This window comes from Primulina eburnea, chromosome 1, assembly GCF_022965805.1.
Source record: "Primulina eburnea isolate SZY01 chromosome 1, ASM2296580v1, whole genome shotgun sequence".
NCBI classification, from domain to species: Eukaryota; Viridiplantae; Streptophyta; class Magnoliopsida; order Lamiales; family Gesneriaceae; genus Primulina; species Primulina eburnea.
Genome location: NC_133101.1, coordinates 78,656 through 95,930, shown reverse-complemented (window position 1 = coordinate 95,930; position 17,275 = coordinate 78,656). Strand labels below are relative to the sequence as shown.

Genomic DNA, 17,275 nt, shown 5'->3' with positions numbered 1-17,275 from the left:
AATATTACCCTTATTTCAACTTCTCGTTGCTCCTTAACCCTAGGCTTTAGGCTTATTCACATATTATAGGTATGCATGTTATCGTTTTTCAGTTATTTATGTAGTCCGGGATGAGATGTGTTCCTTTCTTGTTTCTTCGGAATGGGTACAAGAAACTGATTAGGTTTGAAATTAGGGAAAGTCCTTTGGTGGGGCGGCACACGCAAAGAGTATGAATCAATGTGATCCTTGCATGTCTTCCTGTGAAATGACCTTTAGGGCCTTTAGGGCATGCATGAGTCTGGCTGTGAAGATGCCAAGACTGAATGAAGGCGAACATATTGACGATGTTAGAGTTGGGAAAATGTGATTGTAGATATAACACAATGAAATAAACGTTGTTGCTATAATGATCTCTCCGATGCACTCATCGCCTGCTCTAATGCAAAATTTTTTATTTCGATTTTTTTTCCTGAAAAACTATTCTGACTTTTTTCTTGGCTGCAACAAGAAAGCAAAAAACTCTTGACAGTTCAAAAGTTGGTAACAAAACCATAATACAAAAAACCTCTCTGGTGTGTGGCTTTACACGTTCAGCTATTCATGTGGTGCATGTGTTGGACTATTTCTCGAGATAGATGAAATTTAAGGATTTGATACCGTTCTTCTTCGATTATGTGTATATTGATTTGGTTATAACTTAACGGAACCCTTTTTTCTTAAAAGAATAAAAGAAGACAACCACCATATTTCCACAAAGTATCATCTCATGCGTGTACATTTCATCAGTCCGGACAGTTACGAAGGCAACCATAATAAATCCACTCCAATTTCACTTTAAAGAACTCAAAAATAGAATAACACATAGTTATAAGAATACATTATCATGAAAAGAACGGTATTTCCATGAGCTGGAACGATGATGCCTGCCTTGTTCCCTCAGAAGCAGCATTCCTCTAATACACAACAGCAACAAAGGGCAGCTAAACTGCACAGGCAAACAAAAAATATTTCTCACATGGACGATTTCTTAAAAACAAAAACTACGGAGACCTCGTATGTTGGTCTGCAGAGTAAAGTTATACAAGGAAAAAGAGATCACAGTGACCAAATAGAATTTACCTTCATAGGTAGACTGAGTAAAGTTATGAAATAAGATGATGATAAAGTTCCAACTCGTATTCCTGTCTTACTCTAAGATAACTCCTATCTTTATCCTACTCAGTCGATGGACTCTACATTGGTTCGTAACATAACACATCAAACCATTTTACTCCACCACCAGCAAAATCAGGTATTCTTTATAGCATTTAAGAAATACGCGATAGTTGAAACTTTGCATGTGACAATAAACTTCAAAAATTTCTCAGTTTGTTTCCTTTCCTGAGTCTTTGACAAGGGGGTCAAGTCAGCATTTTCTTCACTCGTAGACAGACAAAGGCTCGTGTGTCTCTTTAGCTTGATAGTTTCAATCTTAGGGCTTATGCATCCGAGACTCGTACTCTATACCAAAGGATGAGATCTGTGTCTAGCAATTCATAGATGGACATTTGAAGCTAGGCTCCTGAATTAAGGTCGAGTACAACTCTGTAAGCCAATAAGTAAGAAAACGGGCTGCTGTAGCTACAGGTTGTTTCATAATACGACCTGAGCTTGAAGAATACATTACCGTTCAGATGCTCAAATCAGAGAGTAAATTTTGAGCAAAACAGACATCCTAACAATTTGTCATGGATCGAGATTCAAATTTGTAGTCACTAAATTGGAAAAGAAAAACGCTAACTAAACTTCTCAGACATATTAAAAAACTCTGGTATAATCAATTGAAGATTTCTGTAAAATGAAGATTAGGAACATACCAGCCTTGTAAAAAGGAGGTACAACCAGAACCGCCATCGTGATCGTGATGATCGCAGTGGGAATACTGCGGTGGTGGAGGATATCCTTGATAACCGGGATAAGGGTAGCCATATGGGGGCGGCGGCGGTTGAGGAGGAGCACAAGGGTAAGCCGGAGGCGGAGGATAGATTGTCCCATACCCTGATCGAACAAACATTAGAATCGATTTTTTTTTACTTTTTTTTTTCAAAAAAGGAAATGATACCTTGGTAGTTTCCTTGCTGGTAACTCATTTGATTTCACCTTCTCCTTGCCCTGATTCGAAGAAGAAGAAGAAGATGGATGGATGGAATAAAATGGAACCCTAAATTCAAAATGGGTATTGAGCGACGGAAAATGTATCAGATTATTTGAAGACAAATTGGATACGGAGTCTGAAATCTAAAATTGGAGCACCACTGGTACCGCGGGACCAGGAATCGCATGTGAGCTCCCTAATAAGATAGGGTTCTTGGGATATCGAGCTAATTTCAATCCCCATGTTGCAAGTAAAATTTTAAAGATCTTTTTTTCATTGTTTTTTCTATGTTAGGCGAATTATCATTTTATGAATCATCAACATATATATCAAATTCCATATAAATATGAGAGACCTATATAATCTAATGATATTGAAATATAGAGAGAAACATTATCAGTGTAATATAAACTAACACGTACTTTTCAATATGAGAATAGGGATTCCCATTTTTGGCACTATGACCCAAAAGGTAAATATTCGATTCCAGATGATTACATTTATAGAGAGAGTTGTTTGATCCGCCAAAACACCACTCGGAGTTCCCAAATGAAAAGTGGTGGACTTTCCTACGAGGTCTTTCGATCTGTCCTAAGACCCGTGTCTTTTGGTAGCAAGTATCTAATGACTGAATCCCAACTAACCTGAATTTATGTAGCCATCACGTCCCTGTGATAACCTCGTAATAATCCGTATTTTGTTATCAAAATTTTCATTATTCCTGCGTATGATATGCTTAACTAATATACTTTTGTGTTATTTTGTTGTAGGATAAAATTTTATGGTCTTAGAACAAATTTGGGTTAAAATGTGTTTTTTTTTTCACATTTGAAATTGTCATGATGTAATTTTGAAGGAATGACCAAAACAAAAGAAGTTTTGAAACAAGGCATGACCATGACTACATGGAATGGGCGAAAATTTTGATGATGATATCATGTTTTATGAGACATAATTGTGGTATTTGAATTATTGAAGAATTTTGAAGATATTTATATATTATTGTGATAATGAAATATTTGATAGAATTTTATTTCATAAAAATTCCATCTTCCTTATTGATATACCTATCTTACCTATCAGCACTAGGTTTTTATATAAATAATGGGTTTTTCTTTAAACTTCTCTCCACTCCACACCAACTTCACGTGAAAGAAAAAAGTGAAAGACGCAAGATTTTCATCTTCTTTTCACAACTCTAGGCTAAGTTTTTTTTACTTCTGATTCAAGATATATTTCTAATATTTCAATTTTATAATCGTGATGTTTACACTTTATTTTAATATTTTTGTTTGTTCAAGTATTTGTTGATTTTGATTTAATTCTATGAAAGTTATATGTCGATTAATCTGACAATTCAATTTGATGTATGATTTTGTACTGCTATCCATGAATTCAGTGATTCGTAATTGTTATGTACGATTGGTACATAAGTAGCGATAGATTAGGTGTGTTAGCATATTTAATCTAAATAATCAACAAAACTATATCTATCAATTACCGCTATCTCGTTGTTAGATTTTAAGATTAATTGTTTTCACAAAATAAAAATTTTATATTTAATTAATATATAACGCTATCGTGCCCAATTGGTTACTGATAATATTTGACTAAATGTTGGGTTTAGTAATTAAATTAGGAAAACACGAAAAAAAATTTAGCAGTTTTTCCTATAATTCTAAGGTTAATTGCTTGAAACTACATAAATGAATAATTTGTTGACCGATGACCAGTGATATAATTGAATAGTGAAACTCACTGAATTAGAATTTGACAAAATTGAATTGTTTGTTTTAGTATACTCATTTTGGTTATTTAATTCACTTTAAATTCATTAATTTTTTATGTCTGCTAATTTTAGTTTTAGTATTTTATTTAGTTCATATAAAAAACCTCTCATTTTATTTAATTTTCCTCCAAATAAATAAATCCATTGTTCTTTGTGGATTTGACTATGCTCACAATTACATTCATTTTGTTTAGAGAGCAGAAATTTAAGTTTGATGGCTCAACAACAGCATGTCACCTTGTTGTTGAAAATATGTTTTCTCGTGTTCAAAACGCAGCAGAATTTTTAAAATTTTAATATGACATTCAAATAACGTATTTGGACACTCATATCCTTCCCACTAGTAATATATTATTAAACATATATCAGTGTTTGTAATTAAAATAGTATCTAGAAGAATCAATTAACGGTTTGATTTACTTAAAACGAATTAATTGTAACTAAATATTAATCTAATCACCGAATGGATAAATATAAATTAGAGAAAATATCTAAAGAAATGATTTCATTAAATTTCTACAATAATTATTCACGGCTGCATTTATATTTCCAAATATTTATGGTCAATAACACTTAATTATTTTATTCACCCTTTCTCAAGTGACGAATAAATTGTATCATTCAAACTTCGATCCAAACATTCCTAATAAGAATCTAAATTTAATTGATAAATGCAAACGATGATCTTACTTAGGCCTAGCTAAAGTTATACGTATTCCGAACGATATAAACATTCAATGATGTGTCTCTAATGATCTATAATCATAATCTCTCTCCCGAGTTGTAGAATTAATCATAAAACAAATAATTTATGACCGGTAAATTGAAGTCGAATAAAAACAAAGAAACACAATTAAACCAACAGGAATTCAATCGCATAAACAATCGAGTCAAAATTATCGTATCAACAAAGTTACGTCACCATCTAGAATGGAAAATTATTTCATAGCGAAATCTAAATAAAAACAAAACATGTTCGATAATTTGGACATCTCAACACAAGAAATAAAAAGGCAAAAGATTATATGACAAATCAGAAGTGACGTTTGTGTCCCCAGATTCGTCGTTCTTCGTATTAATGATCAATCCTTGCACTTCAATTCTTCGTCTTCGTGTTTTCTCTTGTTTCTCGCTGCTTTTCTCTCCCAAAACGACTCTCCTCATTTTCTACCCTAGGTTTTCTTTTTATGTTTTGTTCGGCCCGTGAGTTCAAGCCCATTTTCTTATTGTCAAACAACGCCTAGGCGCCTACTAAGTCAAAGGCTAGTGCCGTGGCGCTGATGGTGGGGCGTTGCGGCGCTTGTTCGGTAGTGTAGGCTCTATGGCGCTGCACTTGTGGTGTTGCGGCGCCTGTGTTTCGAATATCCTGGAACTATAGCGCTGCAGTGTGGTGCGTAGGCGCTTCTTTCCCTACTTGAGGCCTTAGCGCTGCAGCACTTGATCCTTGGCGTTGCGGGTCTTCTCCACCAACATTCTCGCTCAAAAACACATCTAATTGCCATCAACCATCCAATAGTGGTTTATCTCCTGCACTACACAAAAACAACTAATACCAAGCGTAATTATGTCTGAAATTAACATAATTCAAATGGATTATCATATAAATTAAGTGCAAATCTTGTATTTATCAAACCCCCTAAACTTGAACTTTTGCTATTCCCGAGCAAAATAAATATAAAAAAACATTAATCAAAAAATAAACTAATAATTATAAGTCATGGATATCCAGACATTGACCTTGGTCTCCGACTTATCCATTTTCATGTAATTCACAATCACTCAAGAGTCACATGTGTGTGTGTGTGATATGTCAATGTCCATTTACCTAATCGAATGCTCCAATAAATCCACAATACCCACTCCCCTTATAATCTCAAGAAATCTTCAGCTCAGTTCAACTCACACTTCATTAAAATACAAATTCACTTACACAGATCACAAAAGACTTTATTTATGATTATTTGGCTCATACGATATTCAACACAAGTATACGAAAAATGATATCACGCAATGAGATTCTTATATGCAAATGATTAAAGTTCATACTTGCTAACCACGTTTCTCAGGTATCCATAAGCTTGCCTTAAAAAAAATTTCTCCACTAGTATATTGGATAAATGTGACAAGGTTAATAGGTCTTGTAGGCTTATAACGTTAGACTACAGCTCATGGCTACAATAATAGGTATGTAAATCAAAATTTTAGAGAAATATTTGAACTTCATCATTTTAACTCATTTTCATTCTTCTTTTTTTCACCACCTACTTATTGTTTTCTTATCATTAACATCCTTAATTTCCCCATTTTTTTATTCTTTATCACTTTTGATTCATTATTTTCACTGCTTTTCTTTTTCAACTCCTTTATACACATTAGTTTTTCTTTTTCTTCTCAAGGAATGGTCGAATCATTTCAACACCAATGAACTTATTTATCTCAAAGTTAGGTAAGATATTAAGTGTATAAGCTTCATTTTGGGGTTGTTGTGGGTTGTAGAACATCTACAAGCGGGGGTTAATTATATGTTATTGACACACACCACTTTATTTTTAGTAGGCTCAAAATGGGACACTAGGGATACATCATGTTCATTTGGTAGGCTCGAAAGGCTCAAACGGTTCCAAAGATTTCCTAAATCATTCATATGTCACATATTATTCGTATTTCGCCTCGAGAAGTGTTCAAGAAAGTTCTAGATTACTGTAAATCCATTAGTTATCTCATACAAACTAATTACATGCACTATTCAACCAAAATGATATCTGAGATATGTATTTAAAGAAATTCAAGCATATCAATCAACTCGAGGCTCAATGGGATAGCAATAGATAATGAACAATGAAAACATGCCCAAAAAAATATTTCTAAAAAAATTGCCTAGATCATCTATGTGTTTGCAAAAGTGTCGGTCGATGTCATGCGAGGATCACTAAAAATTAAAGATCTTCATTGTATATTTAGCATCATATGTATGTAAATTGTCTCTAAGCATCGATAATATCAACAAACAAGACAGTGCAAAAAAATTATGACTCCCAAGTTATCATGAACACAGTATCCAGAACCACTACTTCATTCTCATCATCGGTCATACAATGACTTGTCCATGACTTTTTTCTAATGACTCTATAATGCGGTAATCAAAATGACAAACTTTTTAACAATCTAAAACTCAAAGCGACTCGACTAGACTCTACTATGCAGGAGATAACTAATCATGCAGCCCTCAATAGGTTTATGACTTGTGAGGCCACCATAAAACATGAAATGTTGTCTCCTAGTGGGCCTCTTGTCAGGGAAGAAAAATGATCCACAAGATAAAGGAAAGAAATATTTTGCCCCTTACAAGAAAAAAAAAAGCCCAATAAGAGGCAAGCTCCAAAAGACACTTAAAGGGCTCAAAAGGCCCGATAAGATAGAACATGTATGTTTCACTGTTAGAAGTCTGGACATAAAAATTATCTAGGTCAAAAATATTTTGGCAATGATAAGTGAAATGTCCAAGTAAACACGATTTCAACAACAAACAAAAGAAAAATAAGATAGTCTATATCAAGCACATATGTGGCACGTTAGTGGGAGAGGGCATGTTTGACTCGTCTGACAGAAACTCTATAGAGACATGTGAGTCTTGTCTAAAAGAAAAATTAACCAAGGCCTCTTTCCTAGGGAAAGTGGAACATGCACATAATTTGTTGATCCATACGGATATGTGCGGCCTGCTAAGTTTTAGCACAAGAAATGGCCATTCCTAATTCATTACCTTTACCGATGGCCATTCGAGATTTGGGTATGTGTAAATGAAATACAAATCTGAAACTTTTGAAATGTTCAAAGAATTCAGTCCTTAAAGAGATTGAGATTCTCTCACAATGGACTCCGCCTGTCACACCCCAGTGGAATGATGTGTAAAAACGTCGTATTCGAACATTGATGGATATGGTCCAATCTAAGATTGGATTCAATGCCATCCTTTTGGGGATTTACACTTGAAACAACAGGCAAGATTGTTGAATCAAGTCTATACAAAGACAATGGATAAAATTTCATATGATATATGGATGAGAAAGCAACCCAAATATTCTTACTTAAGAATATGAGGATGCCTATTGGGCTGCCCTGCTTACGTGAAGCAGGTAGTGGGAGAAAAATTGGATAGTAGAGACGATTTGTGCTTATTTTGTGGGATATCCAAAGAACTCTATTGGATATTACTTCTATTATCTTAGTAAAACAAATATGTTTGTTTCAAGGAATGTCACCTTCTTAAAGAAAGAGTTTCTATTGAATATAAAATGTGGGATGGTAGAACTCGGCAAGATTCGAGTACCACCCATTGCACAAGTAGCAGAACTCAAACCCCAACATCAATAGAAGAAACACAAGCTCCTAAGAGATCCGAAAGGATTTCAAGGTCGCCTAATAGGATGAGCCTGCTTCTTGAAGAGGGACAAGGTGAACCCATTCCTAGATCTGAACCAAGAAATTTCAAGAAGTATTTTTCTGATGTTGATTCATCTAAATGGCTTGAAGCCATGAAGTCCGAGATAGACTACATGTATTATAACCAAGTACGGTCCTTAGTAGTTTCATCTTAGAGAATTGTTCACATAGGATACAAATGGATTTACAAAAGAAAATTTGGAACGGATGGGCAGGTGATGATCTTCAACGCTAAATTGGTAGAAAAAAATTATATTCAAAGGCAATGTATTGACTATGAGGAAACCTTTTTCTCCAGTTGCAATGTTCAAGTCCATTAGGATATTGATAGCCATAGCTTGATGATATGACTATGAAACATGGCAGATGAATGTGAAGACAACGTTCCTTAATGGAATCATTAAGAAAGAGATATACATGTCTCAATATGAAAGATTCACATCAATAGGAAGTGAACATAAAATATGCAAACTTTAGAGATCCATTTATGGACTCAAGCAGGAATCAAGGAGATAGAACCTCAAATTTGACAAACACTATCAAAGAGTTTGATTTTGCCAAGAATCTTGAGGAACCTTGTGTGTACAAGAAGGTTAGTGGGAGTGAAGTAACATTCCTGGTGCTTTATGTTGATGACATACTACTCATTAGGAATAATGTAGGGATATTACAATCTACTAAAGTATGGTTAGCTGGTATGTTCTCCATGAAGAATATGGGTGAATCATCAAATGTATTAGGAATAAATATCTATAGGGATAGATCAAAGAGGATGCTAGGGCTCACCCAATCCATATGTATTGATACCATACTGATGATATTCTCTATGGAGGAGTCCAAGAGAGTATATCTCTCAATATCTCATGGTGTGACTCTATCCAAGTCTATGTGCCCTTAGACTGATGAAGATGTGGATACCATGATCCGCATTCCATACGTCTGCTATAGGCAGTGTTATGTATGATATGATAACTACTTGACCCGATGTTGCATATGCACTTAGTGTTGCAAGCAGATATCAGTCGAATCCCGGACCACTATATTGGAAAGCAATGAAGAACTTGAGAAGAACTAAGAATTTGTTCTTGGTATACGGGAGTGGAGAAATATAATTGGAAGGCTACATCGATTCTATCAACCAATCAGATGTGAATGAATTGAAATCGACCTCTAGATTTGTATTCAAGCTCAATGGTGGGGCTATCTCTTGAAAAGTTCTAAGCAAGACACCACATCGGATTCAACCACTGAGGCTGAATACATAGCTGCAGCAAAGGAGGGTGTTTGGATGATGAATTTTGTCCAAGAGTTGGATTTCATTCCTCAAGGGATTATAAGAAGAGGAGACATATCAGTAAAGAGAGTCCCCTCCACACATAACGTTGTTGATCCACTTACGTATTTCCTGCCAGGACCGCTGTTTGAGAAGCATCATGAAGCAATGGGTCTTAGATCTATGGGTAGTTGGCTATAGGTAAAGTGGGAGATTGTTAGAGTAGATGTCCGACAAGCCAACTTGCATTGTAATTTATCTGTATAATCATGCAAGCTGCAAAGGTAAAGGAATATATAATATGTACCATGATGTCTGTCACGCAACGCAAGATCATGAAACTAATTAGAAAGTGTATTGTATATTCTAAACATGTTCCTAATCGAATCAACCGTCTAAAACAAGGATAAATGTTTCTCGAGCTTGAGACTATCATCTGTGATGTAAACGTCATGTTTCTTTGGTAAAGACATGGATATTTCCATTCACATGGATGTGTTATCATATGATTATGCACTGAAAAATCCTCCCTCAGACTGTCCAAGTGGTTCTTACTTATCGGGTGGAATAGTCTGCGGTTATGGTCGCATAACATTAGTATTTTGACCTGGGACAATGTAAGGTCTATACGTGGTAGCAATACTTTGATCCATTTACCGAATCTATTGAGGATCATCAGGTGGCGAGGTTGAGTGTAGTTTCGAAATACGTAGGAGCAAATGCATTGTATTTGGGGATTCATCGTTTACCTACGGGTGAAGATATCATATGTGATATGATGTGTTAATAGTGCAAGGAGTATCTGTCTGTGTTGTGAAGGAGTTCACCAAACTGACAGTCATCTAATATTGAAAGTAAAAATTTTGATCTTCAAATTTTCATTATATGAACAAGATTTGTATCGTTGATACATCGGCTGTAACGCCCCAGATTTGACGACTATCCTCACTGTATCAAGACGAGTCTTTCCAGCGTGCTTATGTCCTCACTCACACGCACCTTGGGAAACTTCCCAGGAGGTCACCCATCCCAAAATTTCCCCAAGTCAAGCACGCTTAACTTTGGAGTTTTTATGTGATGAGCTACCGAAAAGAAGATGCACCTTCGTGATATGAGTAGTACAAATCAAATCTTTTAAGCCCTCTTCAACTGTACAGTCCATTACATTGAACAGTCTCGGAATCCCTCTCATTCCAGTAGTGGGTCGGTTCATTCATATTCCCTCCACCTAGAAGCCTGCCAGGAGCCGCTCATTGTCCGTGCAACTGATGGCACCGGCGATCACCCCCCGCCCTCTTCGGCCCCGGCCCTCACATGCCCACCAGCTTCCGCTTGGTTCGTCCTCGAACCACACCGTACTAAGAGAGGTCGGCTCTGATACCACTTGTAACGAACCGTACTTTTCATACTTAAAATTTGCGGAAAAATTAAAAATTTTCTTAAACAAAAACATCCACACGGTCATCACTCATCATTCATAAAATATCTTTAAAATCAACCATCACAATTAAAATTTGCTAAAAGAAAAGCTGTCTCAAAATGTCTCACGATCCAAACATAAAATCAGAGTATAAATGTATTTTCTGAAAATCTTAAAATAACGTAGGCGGTCCTCGGGTCTAGCCTGCCACTCAGTCCAAGCCTGCCCCTTGGTCACCACCTCCTGTCTCCTCAACATAGTCACCTGCATCGATCAAGTCTAGTGAGTCTAAAGACTCAACATGTATAAACTGGAATAACAAGTACTACGTAATAAAATCGCATGCAACTTTAAAATAGGACATACATAACTTGAAACTTGAGCTTGCATAATAAACTTGAACATACATACGTACATAACTAGACGTGCCATCAACATAAACTTTCATAAACATACTGCATACTTAAACATACGTAACTTCATCATTTTGCGTAGAGGATGTTTCAAAGCAAGTGACCCGTAACATAAATGAGCCTGATCAGACTATACCACAGTACTGGGCTGACAGGGACGTATCCACTGCCGCATACATAAGATCCCCGTTCATAATTTAACGGACTGGTTGGTCCCCGTTCATAATTTAACGCTTTCCAACCACGATCTAACCCGTTCATAATTTAACGGGCGGATTGGTCCCCGTTCATAATTTAACGCTTTCCAACCCTAACATAATTTGGTCACAAGACATTTATTTTATTTTTATTTTTTTAAAAAAAAAATTGCTTCGGGGTTCTATATCATGGTTTAGCACCATGGTTAAAATTTATTTATGTATAAATATAGTATTTGTTTTGTGGTTTTACGTCATGGTTTAGTACGATGATTAAACGAGGTCAAGCCAGGAGCGAACTAGAATGTCCTAAGCTACTTATTCACTTTGGTGGTGAGCTCGAGTACCTACAGTCTAAGACATGCAAGTTAAGTATTTAAAATTTATGTTAGTTTGTGCAGTAGCAGTCCCAAGTGAGATCCAACGAATCCCTCAACGCCAAGTAAGTATGTTGACGTGCAAGAAAATATTTTAAGTTTTTGAGGTATGCTAAATGTCTTGTGACCAAATTATGTTAGGGTTGGAAAGCGTTAAATTATGAACGGAGACCAATCCGCCCGTTAAATTATGAACGGGTTAGATCGTGGTTGGAAAGCGTTAAATTATGAACGGGGACCAACTAGCCCGTTAAATTATGAACGGAGATCTTATGTATGCGGCAGTGGATACGTCCCTGTCAGCCCAGTACTGTGGTATAGTCTGATCAGGCTCATTTATGTTACGGGTCACTTGCTTTGAAACATCCTCTACGCAAAATGATGAAGTTACGTATGTTTAAGTATGCAGTATGTTTATGAATGTTTATGTTGATGGCACGTCTAGTTATGTACATATGTATGTTCAAGTTTATATGCAAGCTCAAGTTTCAAGTTATGTATGTCTTATTTTAAAGTTGCATGCGATTTTATTACGTAGTACTCGTTATTCCAGTTTATACATGTTGAGTCTTTAGACTCACTAGACTTGATCGATGCAGGTGACTATGTTGAGGAGACAGGAGGTGGTGACCAAGGGACAGGCTTGGACTGAGTGGCAGGCTAGACCCGAGGACCGCCTACGTTATTTTAAGATTTTCAGAAAATACATTTATACTCTGATTTTATGTTTGGATCGTGAGACATTTTGAGACAGCTTTTCTTTTAGCAAATTTTAATTGTGATGGTTGATTTTAAAGATATTTTATGAATGATGAGTGATGACCGTGTGAATGTTTTTGTTTAAGAAAATTTTTAATTTTTCCGCAAATTTTAAGTATGAAAAGTACGGTTCGTTACCGACTATCCTCACTGTATCAAGACGGGTCTTTCCAGCGTGCTTATGTCCTCACTCACACGCACCCTGGGAAACTTCCCAGGAGGTCACCCATCCCAAAATTTCCCCAAGTCAAGCACGCTTAACTTTGGAGTTCTTATGTGATGAGCTACCGAAAAGAAGATGCACCTTCGTGATATGAGTAGTACAAATCAAATCTTTTAAGCCCTCTTCAACTGTACAGTCCATTACATTGAACAGTCTCGGAATCCCTCTCATTCCCGTGTGGGTCGGTTCATTCATGTTCCCTCCACCTAGAAGCCTGCCAGGAGCTGCTCATTGTCCGTGCAACTGTTGGCACCGGCGATCACCCCCCGCCCTCTTCGGCCCCGGCCCTCACATCGGCGCTCTCAGATCATCGATCGATGTTATAATGAGTTCGAAATCATTTATTTAGTGAATTGAAAATTTATTAATTAAATGATTGTACTAATAGTGTTGACTACTAACATGTATAAATTCTCATAAATGTTTCAGAGTAGTGTATAATTAAATTAACCAATGAGTACATTTTATAAATTAAATAATGATTATGTAATTTAATTAATGTACATATACATGTATGTATTTTATATGGTGATATAAAATATGTGTATTTGTATATGATATTAATATATCATGTATTATTAAAATTTAATCAACACATTATATATTAATAAAATGGGAATTTATAATTAATGAAATATATAGATTTTTAGTACCAGAGTTTTAGTACCACAAGGATGCCCTTGTGAGTCATTGTGGGAATGAGACTCCTAATTAGAGTAGGAGTCTCACTCTATGTACACCATAAAGGGTCAAATTATATATATATGTGTGTGTGTGTGTTTTGCATACAACTTTGCACACAAAATTTCACATAATCCTCCCATTTTGCAAGACAAAACTCTAGGCCACATTGAGAAAAGTGAAGGAAATTTTAAGCCACTTGTTTCTTCTATCGTCATGTTTTTTCGATGCTGCACTGACTCCGGATTTTGGAAATTCGGAGGTCATAGTCTCAACGCACAAATCGCTTACGATTTCTACTGCAATCCAAGTGAGGAGGACAACTTCTGATCTTTGACCTAATTAGACGATCATGTTCGAAGAGTCGTTCGTAGAGATTTATAAGAAGGACTATATCAGCGTAAAACTAGAATAGTTTGGAGTCTAGCATTTAATATGCGCAGGTATAATCGCTTAACACCCTATGAATGATTTGTTGAACACATGACGTCCAAGCAACGTTTCGATTGTCGAGACGCGAATTTTTTTAAACTTTCGTTGCATCTTGGGTGCGAGAATTTGATATTCTAATATAGATCACATAATATATCTGTTAGAGTAGATGCCCTGTAATCCAACTATTGGTTAGGAAATTTATTGACTCAGTTGTAATAAACAATCTTTATTTTAATATAATTCATTATTTCATGGCTTGTTATTTCTTTATCTGTATACCCATGTGATCAATATAGATAAAGACCTTGATTATACTTTAATACAAATTAATCATAATTCGATGTTGAAACTCATTTATAAACACTGCATAATCTAAATTCGTTTCTAGTCGATTCAGCCGGCTAAAACATGGATAAAAGTCGCTTGAGGTCGAGAATAGCATATGTGAAGTTGTGTACCGCGTTTCTTGATAAGAGCATAGAGATGTCCAAACATGCAGATGGGTAATCATATGATGATTATACAAAACTACCCTCCATCGGATTTTCCAAGTGGTTATCATTCATCGAGAGAATAAGTCTGTGGTTATGATTGTAAACATTAGTCCTTATGACCCGGGACAACACTGAGGCTCTATATGCTAGGGTTGTGCTTTGACTCATTTACCAACTCTAGGATGGTCATCAGGTGGTGAGATTCGGTACATTTGCAACATATGTAGAAGCCAGTGCATTGTAGTTGGAATTAAACTTTCACTTGTGGGTGTGTATATCTTATGTGATCTGATGAAATAATATTGGATGAAATCTCTGGCCAGAGTATGAGATGTATGTTAGAGAATGAGTTCTACAATTGTACATGTGATGCCACTATTTATTCTCAAAGATGTGTCACATAGTTATCGAGTTATTATGCAACCTCGATTAACCAATGGTTGCAGATTCGATCGGGTTATATGAGATGAAGGGACCGTACTGTATTAATCATAACCGATTGGTTGCTGCAGACACTATCAGTTATATCTAGGGAATCATGGAGCGATGCTACTAGACGCTCTTACCATGATTCGATGGTTTTAATCAGAAAATGGTTTATGACATTATCGTGATCAAATGTTGGTGCATGAAATGTGGGCAAATTAGGGTAAGCCCGAATAAAGGTAAACGTCCTGAATCACCAAGAGTTGTGAACACACGACTAGCTGTATCCCTGAACCATTGAGGGTCACACAAGCACCAGGTTAATTGTTCATGTTGAGATAATAAATTCAATGAGTTGAATTTATAAGAATTAAGTTTTATATGATCAATCGATAAGCTTATAAATAAAGTTTATAAAAGCTTATAGAAATTTTGATAGAATGACTGGTAAAACAGTCAAAGGGAGTGCACTTGCCTTATTTAAACATTGACGATCTCGAAATTAAAGTGTATGTCATAATAACAAATAAGCTGAAATTATCACATCGATGATATTAGATCGTCGATCGGGATTATGATGAGATTAATATAATGAGGGCATGGATCGTGGGCTTACAATAGTATAAGCCCATCATACAAATTTATTAAATTTCAAATGAGCTTTAATAATTAAATTTTATTTTAATAAATTAAAATATAGCTCATTAAGTTTTTATAAAATATGGTATTGATTTATGTAATATGAAAATATTCATGATACCATAATTTTAGAAACTTACACACAAAGCAAAAATAATTTTAATGCATGATATTCTCAAAATATAGGTATTAATATTCGAGATCGCACTTAATAGGGCATGGATTTAGATATTTAATTAACTTAATTAATTGGATTAAGTAAGTAAAAAAGAAATGTTAGAAATATAATTAGAATATTTTTTATCTAATTGAATGGCATGAATAAATTGGCATGCAAATATATTTTAGAATATTTAATTAACTTAATTAATCTAATTAATTAAGTAAACAGAAAATTAGAAGAATAATTAGAATCTTATTTACGTGAAGGGGCATCTAAAGGCACGCATTCGAAACTTTTTTCGGCAATTTGAAAAGAATTAGTTTTTGGCTCTTCCCAAGTTTTAGTGCGATGCTCTCAAAATCTTTTCTTTTGCAAGAAAAATTCGGCTTGTAGTATTGAATCTATTTTTTCTTCGTGTTCCATCTTGATGCAAAATATATTCTAATTTTTTAATGCATTTTGGAAGATGAACAATTAATCCGGTCGTGGACCTGATTCGGAGATCGAAGAAGGAGATTCGAAGAAAGTTCGTAGAAAATTACAACAAGAACTACGTCTGCTAATACCGGAGTAGTTGGAGCCAAGTGAAATTATTCACTAAATGTATATTACTAAACATGCTTTGTATGTTTATTTAATTTAAATAATATGAGTGTCCAAAGAATATATTGAATGCCAAAATAAAACTTTAAAACTTCCGCTGTGATTTGGACATAAGAAAAACCGTTATCCCAACAATATCCACATCCATAGGCGAGTAGTGAATTTCCGACTACAATATACTGGCTTCTACACATATCGCAATTGTCTTCAACCTCGCCACCTTGTGACCCTCGTGGAGTCGGTAAACGAGTCAAATCATAATCCTAGTATGTAAAGGTCTAGTGTTATCTCGAGTCGTAAGGAGTAATGAAGTATAATCATAACCACATGTTTTTCCTCTCGATGAACGATAACCACTTTGAAAGTTCGGGGGAGGGTTGTTCGGTACAATCATAATATGATTACCGATGTGCATGATTGGACATCTCTATGCATTTAACATGAAACATGTTACACAACATCACTGATGCTAGTCTCAAACTCAAGCGAATTTTATCGTTGTTTTTAGGCTACTGAATCGACTAGTAACAAATTTAGAATATACAATGTCTACAAATAAGTTTCAAGATCAAAAAATGATTCATTTGTATTAAAGTATAATCAAGATCTTTATCTATGTTTTTAGTATGAGTATATACTTAAAGTAAAATGAAACTATGAAATATAAATTATATTAAAATTAAGAAGGTTTATTTCAACTGAGTCAAAAATTCGTTTTTCAACCGTTAGCTTACAGAGCATCTACTCTAACACCTGTCAATGGTATGTGTAACCTGTGCGCTGCTCCTTTTGACACAACATGCCACTCTTTGTTCTATTATTCA

General features: G+C 35.3%; 1 protein-coding gene across 1 annotated transcript; it reads right to left on the bottom strand.

The window, feature by feature from the left end:
* Window positions 1-707: 707 nt before the first annotated feature.
* On the bottom strand, window positions 708-2,300 carry LOC140824187 (uncharacterized). Its single transcript, XM_073185810.1, has 3 exons — window positions 2,084-2,300; window positions 1,839-2,019; window positions 708-967 (listed from the first exon to the last, which is right to left on the bottom strand). Exons 1-3 carry the CDS (start codon window positions 2,109-2,111, stop codon window positions 919-921), a joined length of 258 nt encoding a protein of 85 aa, XP_073041911.1. The 5' UTR covers window positions 2,112-2,300; the 3' UTR covers window positions 708-918.
* Between the last annotated feature and the right edge of the window lie 14,975 nt (window positions 2,301-17,275).